This window comes from Haemaphysalis longicornis, unplaced genomic scaffold (genome assembly GCF_048455015.1).
Source record: "Haemaphysalis longicornis isolate Haplotype H1 unplaced genomic scaffold, Haemaphysalis longicornis Haplotype H1 scaffold_3, whole genome shotgun sequence".
Taxonomy (NCBI): Eukaryota; Metazoa; Arthropoda; class Arachnida; order Ixodida; family Ixodidae; genus Haemaphysalis; species Haemaphysalis longicornis.
The window spans coordinates 163992004-164004306 of record NW_027526335.1 but is presented as its reverse complement, the minus strand read 5'-3'; the positions used below and the strand labels follow the sequence as shown (position 1 = coordinate 164004306).

The 12303-nt window shown below is 43.5% G+C and overlaps 1 protein-coding gene across 1 annotated transcript in view; it reads left to right on the top strand.

Moving 5' to 3' along the window:
• LOC144175512 (uncharacterized) overlaps positions 1–11208 on the top strand; it is a 60660-nt gene extending 49452 nt beyond the window's left edge. Inside the window, exons 4-6 of the mRNA XM_077704591.1 lie at positions 1045–1239; positions 8085–8210; positions 10791–11208. Coding sequence (XP_077560717.1) covers positions 1045–1239; positions 8085–8210; positions 10791–10994 — 525 coding nt within the window. The 3' untranslated portion in view covers positions 10995–11208. The remainder of the gene's footprint in view (positions 1–1044; positions 1240–8084; positions 8211–10790) is intronic.
• The last annotated feature ends 1095 nt before the right edge of the window (positions 11209–12303 follow it).

Sequence of the window (12303 nt, the reverse complement as noted above, 5' to 3'; positions counted from 1 at the left end):
AATCACAACTTAACCCTAACCACAAAACCAACCCGCACAGATATTTCGGAACAACAGAACCCGAACTTGAATCTAAAAAAAAAGGACGTTCCATTGTGAAGCCCTAGTGAATGACATGCGTTCGTATGTAGTAGTTGAAGAAAAAATCCTCTTAAAAATCTGCAAGCTTGTTATTCTTTTCGTTCGCCATTTTCCTGGGGCGATGGGAAATTTTCAGATTTTCACCTTGAAACCGCAATTTACAGCGTAGATTCAAATCTTACAAAAGTTATAAAAAACACCGACTGGGGTTCGGAAGGAACGAAGGCTCCTTTTACAATATGGTCATGTGTTCATCCCTCCAATTTAGTATGGGTCTTTCTTTGCGGCTTTCGAAACGAGGCGATCAACCAACTCCCCCAGCTCTCTGTTTAGGAGCCATTACTGTTGATTATCATAACCGCCATATTAACATGACGAGCAACAGCTGTTTGCGTCGGTTATTGAGTTGCCCCATTTGATGTTCGAGCAGTACAGGCCCATCGAATGCGTGTGTCTACAAAAATCCAGAAATCCGAGCTAGGTATGATAAAACATATCTGATGAATCAAGGCAATGACTCGAGATCAATCCATGTTTGCAGTATATACAGCTTTCGTAACGCTTTCAGACGACAATGCAAGAGGGAAACAGTTCATGAGGACTGCTTGCAAGAGAAAAAATAAAGGTTGTATCCCTGAATTTAAACCATAATTAGTACCACAGGATCACAACGTCTTCATCAGACAAAAAGCTACTCTTGAAACGCACTGTACATGCACTACCTTGTGACATGAAACACGCAGGTGTGCGTACATATTGTACTAAAGGCACTTGATGAGGCTTCTACCAAATAGTCTACATATAACAGTCTGTAAAACGCATCCGTGTTTTGTTGAAATTTTTCTCCAACAAATCTTACGCCAGCTTTATGTTAATACGATTACTGGGCCGTATAACAGCTCCTAACCGCGGAACCACTGGAAACACTGCAAACAGTTTCTATGCCTTTTTTCCGGCTTGTAGGCCGACACCTGCAAGGTGGCGGAGTGCCTCAAGGCGAAGCTTGGCAACGCCATGCCCATCAGCGTGTCCGTCACGATGAAGGGCCGCACTTACAAGCCGAAGACCCATGACCCTGCCGTGTCCAGCATAGGAAACTATGGTCTCTTGAACGAGTGTGCACAAGGGAATTACAGCCAAGAAATAAGACCTCTTTTGGTAAGAATCTTCCTCCCTGGGTATGGTGAGAACGAGCATCTTCTCTGGAGAATCTTCCTCTTTGGATAGGGAAAAACAAACAAAATAGGTGGTAAATATGCTCACTGTTCAAAAGATGCCTGTTTCTAAGCTACTAATGCAAATACACAAGCTTTAAAATTTGCCTTTCAGTACTTTAAATGCAATGAATGCCTTTGCGTCATTTTAATTACAGAACAAAGTGACTACAGAATACGGTGGTAACAACACAAACCCGACTGTCAAACTTCTCCTCAAAGAACTTCCAAAGGAAGGCCGAGTTCAAAATGTTACGATCAGTTATTAGGAATGACAGAATTGAAGCGCGCAACGTAAAATACCTTGTTATAGGAAAAAAACTTTTTCGGCTCCCCAACTGATGCATTGGTCTCTTTTGTTGTTTTTGAGCTATGAACAATCGTCACTTCGTCAGTGACCGTATTGTGTCTCAAATGTCACAAACTCGCGCATTTTGCGTGAGCATCTGAAGTACCATTTACCGAAAATATGATATTAAAACCGCGTTAATTAGAGCTCCAAGGGGACGCCACCTGAGTGGGAAATAATGAAAGTTCAAACTAAAAAAAAGCGAAGCAGAAAAGCCGTACCTTGTGATTTTCGAGTGGCGGAGCGTGTAAGCAATTCAAGGCTCGAGAAATGTCGCGATTAAAACCTGCATTTATGGTCGAAGGCGAGTGCTAAATCTTTTAGTGCACAGATGTAGGAGAGCACAGATGCAGCACAGATGTAGCACAGATGTGCAGAGATGTAGATGTGCAGAGGTGTACCTGTGATTAGCGAGCCTCCCGGGGTGAGCAATCTGGTGGCAGTTATTTCTATGCTCTTTATTTCTATACACCCGGGGATGCTCGCCGATCATTGCCATCATTGCCGCCAACGTGCCAGCGTTCCAGCCTTCACCAAGACAAGTGTCATCGGCCGAGGAAGAGATAAGATAGAGAGATTCTTGAAGCCTTCACAATCAAGAAAACAGACGGTTGCATAAGCATGGCGTCAGTCACCCTCACAGATAGCGAGGTGGAATTCCTTACACCTGCACAGAGGCGCTAAGACGAGAGGGTGTTTTGACGGGTTGAAATCGTCATGTTATCATTTATACCATTGATTGGTACCGGTGTCTTTTTATGTATAACTGTGTTAGTGTGGAAATTAAATCAGTTGTTAGTTCGCACTTCTCCCGTGTCCTGTGTGATCTTCCCTTGTCTAAGTTTTGAAACAGCGTGGTTCAAGATGTGTAACCAACTACCCGTGTTCTAGCCTTGCCTAAAGTATACAGAGCACTAAGGCGACGTCCCGGGGTAACGCTGTTCCGCAGTATCCCCCAAGGGCTTAGAAAGCCAAGCGGTTTATATAGTCATATGCTTTCGAAACTCTTGAAACGCTGGCTCTTGTCATACATCTTCCCGTTGTTTACCGCAAAGATACTATCGGTACATTTGAGGCAGAATATACGTAATTATACCGGCAGCGACCGCGTTCCGTTAGTTAAGGACGCCCGTTGGGTTAGTTTTTACGATAGAAAACGCCAAAATTTGCAGTGCAACGCTGGCACGTGCGTGGAGAAAAGCACTAAGGGAGCAGAACTCCTGTTGGTACAGTTTCCGGCAGGGGGCGCGCGAGCACTGCGAAAACGGGAAATTTGAATTGCATGGGCTGGTAGCAGTAAGCGGATAACGGCGGTGCAGTCCGTTATGGCGAATCACTGCTCTGCACTTCTGACAGCTTTCAAATGAGTGGAACGGCTTTAATTGTTTTTAACGAGAACATGTAGCCGGAGGACTCCTTTTTTGTATTCCAAAACTGAAGATACAGGCAGTATTTCATCACTGGGGCGTCGTCCGCAACCTCCTCGTCTTCACTGGCAGCGACAGCTTCTACGCTTTGACATGAGAAACGACGCAGTGTATCAGCATGCCCTGCACCCTGAACTCGGGCCCACATCACCGTAGTCCGCTGAGAAACTTCACTCGATGAATTCTCTCTCTGCTTTAGCTCCTTTCGTTAGGCGACACATCCTCGTGTGTAGGCAGCGGGGTCGTTAATTGGCCCTTGCGCCAGGCCCCGAGCTGCGGCTGCGGTGGCACGTAATTCTAATTATCTGTGCCGAAGGTCCCCCGAATTAAAGTTAACGGCCTTTCGACACAACGGCTTATGTGGAGACCTTTCCGGACGAAATATTCGTGTTAAGTTAATCCGTCAATTCGAAATATTTGGGTCGTTTATTCCAACGGCTCTCTAATTATATGTCTTATTATAAAGGGCTGGTTAATTACACCCCGCTGACAACCACCCAGATAACTACCTGCGGCAGGTTTTCGGGGGAAAACTGTACTACTCGGAAAAACAAAAGCTCTTCCACAAAGGCCCCTTTACACTTAAAATTCGAAGTAGAAGAAATCCTTGTAGTAGATGTCTTCGTTGAAACGGGAGCCAGAATATTCGCAGCTGTGCAAAGTTAAAACCGCAGACACTGTTCCCCCCCTTGTGCAGTGCTACCAAATGTGCCAGTGAACATCCCTGATGCTGCCCAGTATATGTTATTATGGATTGAAGCAGCACTACATACCGCGTGGGATTTTATCATTTATCATATTCTCATTTTAACCTTTTAGAAATGTGATGCATTTCACAATGTCTTTAGTATTTTAGTTTTGTGTGTATAAGCAGCGTCTTTTTTCAATAAAATCTAGTTGGAAGTTCGGCACTGTTGTGTGTGTTACGTGTTTTTTCTTCGTCCCTGTTTTAGCGTCGAGTAATTTTTTTAACTTTTGTCGGCCCCCACCTTCCGGGAGCTCCGACGCATGGAACTTTCGATGCCTCAGAAATTACATTAACGTGGAATCGCCGAATTGATTGAGGTGTCGGCGTGACCCGTGTATCCAGTTCTTTCGCTGCTGAACCACGCTGTGGAAATTGGGGTCGAATTTATACTTCGCAGCTGTCATAGAACAGAGCTGTCAGGAGGTTCGTGTGTCCCCCTAGGCCCCCTGGCGAGCCTCTGCTTTCCTGCTTCAGAATACCTACTTTACTGCTCTGGTTACCTGCATTCGTACATATTAGACATGCGCGAAGGGGGCTGTTTCTTCAGGTCTACGTGTGGTGGTCTCAAACTCCATAGGCATACCTTAAGCGCATGTTTCCAGGAGAACTTAAATGAACATTGACTTAAATTTTGTGATTTGACTGTAACGCCTCATACACCAGGTGGAGCCGTGCATTGTCAAAGAACAAATTCCTAAAATGGGCGGAATACTGCGTTCTAGAAGTTCTACGAAGGTGTTTAGGTGGTACGCTTTGTTCCTGCCGTCCAGCTCTGTAGGAAATATTTATTCCCTGAAACACATCGGCCGCTCTTGAAAATTCAAATATTTTTCTTTGTCTCCGCTCGAATCTTAGCTGTGCGTAGTCTTTTATATTTCATGGGTACGAGATTCCGGCGTATCGCCATAGCGTGGGTGCTATGCTTTATCATTAGTACCACCTAAAGCGCATAAAAACAGGTTAGAACATCGTCCCAGGCATGGCAATACATACTTTATAAATGAAGTGCCTAACTGTTCTCGCCAAGGCACAACACCATGCTAAATCGTAATACAAATTATCGATCACTGAAGCGACCATTCGCCGCACGTTTTATGATTACCACAAGCTCGCTCCTTCACTAACCTGTTACAAATAGTTGTAATATCTTTATTTTGATAATTTTAGTAGTAAGTTAGGCGGAACGAAATCTTCATTTGTGTCTGTGAGTTGATGTGTATGGGGCTAATTTTGAGAACGGGGAAAGAGACGCTTTTATGCAGCAGCTATACGCCAGTCGTGCTCCAACGCTGCAAATGAGAGCTTTTGCAGAAAGTGAATATCAGGTGCCTTACGTGTTTTTAAAGTGCCATGCAGGTTTTAGAATCGGCTATCCGTGAGGGACAGCAGTGTTGGCGATATTTGCGTTCGTGCACTGGCAGGAATGCAAGCCCGTATTGCATTTGGAGAAGGCTTATGACACAGTATGACGCCCTGGTATTCTGCATGATCCTAATTAGTTTGGTACCAGCGGCACCATGTTGGGTATAATTCAGGAGCACCACACCCACATGACCTTGAATCTGCGACTGGGAAGCCTTTTATTGAAGTCATGCTTACTAAGAACTGACAACCCCTAGGGAGTGTTTTAAGTTCAACATTTTTAGTGTGAAAAATTGTTTTCAAAATATTTCACCTCTTTCTCTATCGTGCTATGTCTACGTAGACAATGAGTAAAGAAGTTTTAAATCGTGATTAGTAGCGTTGAGAGAGGCAGGTGCCTTGATCCAGAATTGACAGAAACAACTATTTTAAGTACTGACGCAAAAAACTACCTATCTCGAGTTTGTTAAACAACGAAGCCCTGATTCGTCTTTTTCACTTATTGGAATAGTTATACCGGTTAAAAAAGAACACATTATTTGGCGGGTTATTCAAGGATATGTTAAACTCGTACCACTCATTAAACACATAAAATTAAATTGTATGAAATAAATATTTCCTAAACTCTCTCACTACTGTTCTTGAAATCTTTAACGTTCTGTTTAGCATGACTGATAAATTTATTATGTGGGAGCTGGACAATGGTAGCACGATTTACAAGTAGAATATGCGTGCCGTTGGGCTTCTGATATTACAATAAGCTTTTAATTAGTCCAATATCTGGCTATTGAAAATCCAACATGACCAACTTCTATGCTCTTAATCTATCATCACAATCACAACATTCTTTAAACGCACACTAATAACATCGATTCTACAGTAGACCAGTCCCTCAGGCATAACCTTCTTGCTGATTATCATCAAATACAGCATCTGCAATGGACATCGTCAGTAACATTAAAATAGCACTCACGCACCAAACTCTTCGGTTGAAACTCTTGCCTGTATTGTCTGGTGCGTAGTTCAGTCAAACGGATAAAATCGACGCTCTGACAGCCTTTTTACAGCAAGGTTTATTAGGCCCCGACAAAACAATGAGTGCGCAAAATTTAACATAGACGCTACAAAACAATCTGAGGTATTACGTGCTGCTAAAGAACCCAGTTGATCAATTTCAAAAACGTTGAACACAAGGTCACCATTTCCCCATGCGGAGCCCATGGCATCAGTTTGGGTTTCGAATATGTAATACGAACAGAAACACGTGAATCAGTCATAAAGCATTTTTTTCAGTGAGTAAGAATATTTCTTTAAACAAGCTTCAGGAGAGTCAACTTCAGAATCCTGCCACCAAATCAATCGAGTTAGCATGTGCAGTTCAATAAAAAATGATCTTCTTCTCGGTGCCTGGCCATTGTCGCATTACTGGCAACGAGGTCGCAGGCCAGAATACGGCTGTTGCTGCACATTGCAGCAATGTGTCTATAACTTTGCGATGGCATATTTTCAACCATTAAACCTAGAATACGGAAGGGCCAAACAAAAGGCAATGACAGGCTAATGGAAGATGCACTTTGCAGCCAAAGGATTGGACACACTCTTAGAACATATCCTCTTGTTTTAAAAGGCAAAAATATGCTATTTAAGTACCTGTGTGTACGCAGTATTACCGTTCATCATGTCGTGGTTAAATGCACAGAACTCGAGGCAAACAGAGGAAGACATCTTCCTTAGCTATACACTCGCCGAAAATCGTGTGCTTCTGAGAATGTTTGATAAAGAAGCCATTTTTTTCATATAAAGAGTGATTGACTATTTAAACTATAGTGGCTTTTTATAGGCTCTGTCATATTAGCTAAGCTTTGTTTGAGGTGTTTTTAATGTCACCTTTATCAAACCTTTATTAAAATGAAATTATTAATAAATTTTATCCGCACTATATTGATATCCACCTTACTGGTTTTGAAGCTATTTGTAAGTTCATTATCGTCCTCTGGGATAATGTTCATTTTAATTAGGGACCGTATGCATCCATGAAACACTTATAATTTAGAAACATCTATCAGACTATGCGTACATACCCTTTCGTCAACATTTACCTAACAAACACTAAATAGCCTTTTTTTGGCCTTCGCTGCTTTTGCGCCCGAAGACATGCACAGAGAGCTGTTTTAATCCCAATTTGTCATCGGCCAATCACTGCCAACTGCAGTACAAAGGCTTTTTTTATGAAGTTCAAAATACTTGTATCTTGTTTCAACAAAATCCCATAATTGCTCCTAAAGCTCCACTACATCGACACTTCACCTAGCTTTCTGTCATGTCATGCTTTGCAACCCATGTCTTGGTATTTATTGTGTTACTCGTATGTACGAAGAATGCGCCATGCAGAAGCCCTCGTTCCTTTTATTTTGGTTTGAATGCTTCCTGCTGAAGCTATTTCACTAAGCAATGACACTCAGTTTCTATCTTCAAGCGTTCCTACCCTCATCCAAACTTTGTACACTTCTTTAAGTTGACCAAAACTTTCTTGGAAATTGGCCAGTAAGGCCTCAACCTGTAGCTTCACAAGAGTGCAGCGCCGGTATACATACGCAGTTGTATGCATAGCTTGCACTGCCGGCATCGTCGCGACCATGTCGAAGCACTGATTGCACGGCTGAACGCTGTGATTTTATGTGCCGCTGTTATCTCGAGAAGCACTGGTAAAGCTGAGCAGTACTCCGGAAAGTCACATGCCAGTTAGTCTTTTCTCTGAGAAATGTACCGTACCGTGGAACACCTCAGCATAATTTCTGAATTACTTTGAGCCCCAATATTGTAAGGTGGCAGCTCAATGGAACACCAGCGATTTTGCGATCAAAATGTCGGACAAATACCTGCGATCCGCTCCTTTTTTGCAGATTTGCAACAACGCCACCTACACTCCCAGCCTCGCTATCAACCAAACGTACCAAGCGGTGGTCGCTTTTAGCAAGGCTGCCGGCTGGACGCTTGTTTTCGACAACAGCAATACGTTGCTTAGAAAGGTGAGCAATCTCTGACAATGCTCGCGTACACGTGCCGATGTCCAAGGTGATATTCTGTATATTGCGTGCTGCACAAGCGTCGCAGTAAGTTGCTGAAGGAGCCGTCAATGGGTTTGCATATTAACGGGGAGACAGCACTATGAATTGCTGATTGAAGGCAAGGCGAGCTATTGGACTAATCAAGGGGTCCCAAATACACGATTCAGGCAATAGAAGACGCCCTAGCTTGCGAACTTGATTAAGCAGTTCCTTGAGCAGTGAACACTTTAAGGGTATCGCTTAAAAAGGGAAAAAGAACTAAGTGGGTAACAATTACCAAAATCACAGTACAAGAAAATGTTCTTTATAGGAGCAAGGACTGATGTTTTCCACAAGCTACGCGTACGAATTGGAAAGAGAAAAACGTTAATCTGGGTGAGTGCGGTAATAAAAGGTTGGAGTGGCGGTTGGAAACCATCTTCAAAGCACAAAGCAACCAAAGCAATTCTACAGACTGCAGACACAGTAAAATATCATGGTGTGACACTCACAAATACATCAGACTGGCTCATACACATCGACGCAATAACGAGTAAATCATATCATCTTCTTTATTTCTTCGAGAGAAATTTTAAGGATGCCCCTAAAACACTAAAAGGAGCACTCTATTTCACAAACAAAAAACCAGTACTTCACTATGCATGCACAGCCTTGGACCCCTCTACTGAAATAATGCAAGAAAAACTAGAGAGAGTTCGAAAGCGAGCTGCCTGATTTGTAACGACTAATTTTAATTCTAATGTTACGAGCTCACAAATCATAAACAGACTTCGAAGGAAGTCGTTGCATCAGAGAAGAAAATTACTAAGGTTGAAATTGAAATTTCTACACAACATTTACACTAACCGAACCGGAACAGATAAACAATAATATTTAACACAGCCACATTATGTGTCCGCACGCAGAGGCAACGCACGAAACATTAGAGAGTACCAATGCTGCATTAATGTGTTCAAACATTAATTTTTTCCTAACACAAGTAGTGACTGGAATAAACTTGTAGAGGAAGCGTTTCTTGCAATGAATTTTGTTGAGGCTATCGAGCATACCGTGTAATTTTTTCATGATATTTTTCTTATGTATTGTTGTTCAAATGAGTTTTTTATTGTTTTTTATATCACACTGACGTATTTATGTACTGAATACTGTTTGAGATTAACCCCCGTATAATAATTCCCTGCGGGCACTGGAGGGAACTGCGATAAATAAATAAATAACTAAAAAAAGTACAAACAAATAATAAATAAATAAACAAATAAATAAATAAATACGCGGTTTCTTGACGTCCGTTACAGCCATGCACGCTTCCTGCCATGTTAGCGCACGTTTATTTAATATCAATAGACAGAGCAGAAGAATACGGGCGATTCTTCTTTTTCAGACTGCAATTCGCTCAATAAGGGTAAAATATTTTAAGGGCACAAGACAAGAGGTCATTTCAGCGAGAATCCGGTTTTTGTGCTCAAACGGCTTAACAGATGCAGTGTTTTTTTGCCTTCATCATGTCCAATGTTAACACTGTCCCAGCCACGAAAGACTTTGATCTTGGCCGCGGCGTCTGCTTTGCAGATGGAGGCCAAGAGCGAAACATCCCTGTGTCAACACTTACATACAATTTAAACATCCTCAGGTTGTCGCACTTATTAGATGCGACGCATGTCTTGCTCTGTGGCATGTCCCTCCTGCGTCAGCGTTGTCCGGCGTCCGCACGCCAGCTGCGCATGCGCGACTCTCCTCCCGTCTTCTCTCCGACAGCTGTGCGCGCAATGCTCTCACTCCGCCTCATTATCATAAATAACAGCTGTGTGCCTGCGCTTCGCTCCCCTCCCATCGCGCAAGCGTGCGCATGCGCGACTCCCCACCGTTGTCTCCTCTCCTTGAGGCGCTGTGAATTTAAAGTGGGTATCGCGCTGCGGCGGTTCAGTCAGCGCTCGCTCTCGTTCGACTTCGCGTCACTTTGCTTGACGACTGCGTGATTGATTTGATCCTTCCGATGAAGACGTGATGGAAGCCACGGTCCCTTCATTAGAAGTAAAATTACGCCCATCTTCACGGGTATGAGAACACCTGCATGTGACGGAATGCATCAGACGCGTTCACTACACGTTTCACCCGATTTAGAGAATCAACCCAATGGAAACGCCAATTGAACCCCCCGATTCGTCACAAAACACCAGGGCTCCCTCGCGGGAAGATGGGCGTAATTTTTTCCCGAGCCCTGCACTGCACCGCAACTCATATCTCAGCTCTAGGTTCGGCCCATTGAACCACCGAAATCTAATGTGGCAATGGGCCCTTTACAGCGCTAGAGACTGTGAGACTCTTCCAGTTGTAGAGCCCTCTTACAACTTTTGCAGTCAAGCAGCCAACCATGTTATAAAGGCTGCAGGCATCGTTTCTGCCTTTATTTTCGTGTAGACCGTCCATTTGATGCTGCAGCCAATCGAAGTGTGAAGTTTAAACATTTCGTTTAGTCATTGTCTACACATCCGCTTCTTGGCAGCCAGACTAAATGGCCCGTTTTCTCATCCTTGCTCCTAGGTGTGCGAGGCCAAAACGAATTTGACAAATGTGGAGTTTGGACTGAGCGTATTCGACGCAAACTACGACAACGGGACCACGCAATGTCCAGCCAACTATATCAAGGGCGACGGCGACCGAACTGGAATAATCAAGAAAGCCTTACACTATTTCCGGAACTTCACAGACGCCTCCAAAGAAGCAGGCTGCACCAGCCTTACGTGACAGCACGTCACTGGCTTCTTTGCATCTGCACCTTCACAACGTGTCGAGTGTTACCGTTTCTAAAAAGTACTACTAAAAACGTTGTGCAACACATTGTTTGCTGCTCCCATAAATTACCCTCGCGACCGCTGTTTTGGGTAGCTGAATGAAACACCACGTTCCATTTTCGTACTAAAATTTACTCATGTACCACCAGTGCGTTGAGGGTTTTCGTTTTCTGCTCTCAGCATGCGGCGGCATTAAAGTGTTTGCGAGCAATATCCAAAACACGCGCTCATGTCCTCCGCGATAATTGTAAGCAGACTTGTGCAGTACGCATTAAGTACGACCGCAAATAAGCGCTCCTTCTCTCACAGCAAGTTCACGCTATCTTATGTGTTGTTTTGGGACTCACAGCAGCAATCGGCAAATGATTCTTCTTGTAATCATCTCAGGTTGCAAGCACGCAAAGTATTGCATAAACATTTCACCTCAGCGTAGGACTGACTCGATATCGCTGAAAAAAGACGGCATACGTTAAATAAAGACACGATATATGCACCCACTGGCATGCCTTAACCTCTATTCAAATTTTCTGGCCTATTTAGGCGCTGTCCTAGAAAACATCCTGCACAAGGTTTGGGTCAAGCATAAGGACTGAATAACGTTCTCTATATCGAAACAATGCCACTTCGTCTCTTCTTACCTGGATACCTATTTACCTGCTATGCACTCGTTCTCTGCCCCACATTTTGAGCATTTTTGTTAATTAAGCCTTTATCATGATGCTTTGATTTCTTGCAGATTGCAGTAACCAAAAAATATCCGCTAAAATGTATCTACGCAGTCAACCTACTTTTACGTCCTATATATTGCATTGAACCTTGCATTGGATTTGTTTATTTATGTTTTTGCTTTTACCCCCCGCCCTCCCGGCTCTACTATCTGTGTGTCGAGTTAAGCGCATGTTTCATTCTTTCTCTCATATGCCGCATGGATAATAGAATTTGACAGAAAGAATGTTTCGCCCGAACGCTACCAGCCTAAAATAATTTTACCTACAGTGTTCTATGTAGTCGGACGGTTCGCGAAACACGCGTGCCGAAAGATAAATCATCGCCGGGCAGACGCCGCGACATTTGATTTTCCGCCAATCGCCTGCACACGACAGTTTGTTGACTGCTGCTTCGCCGCCTTTGTATTTGGAGCTGTTGGGGGTGCACACGTTCGCTCCAGTAAACGTTTTCCTTCAAGATAACTGAGTCATCTCTTGCTTCCTGCAAAATATTGTGGCCCAGTATTCAAAAATATTGAGTTTTGAAGAACGCCA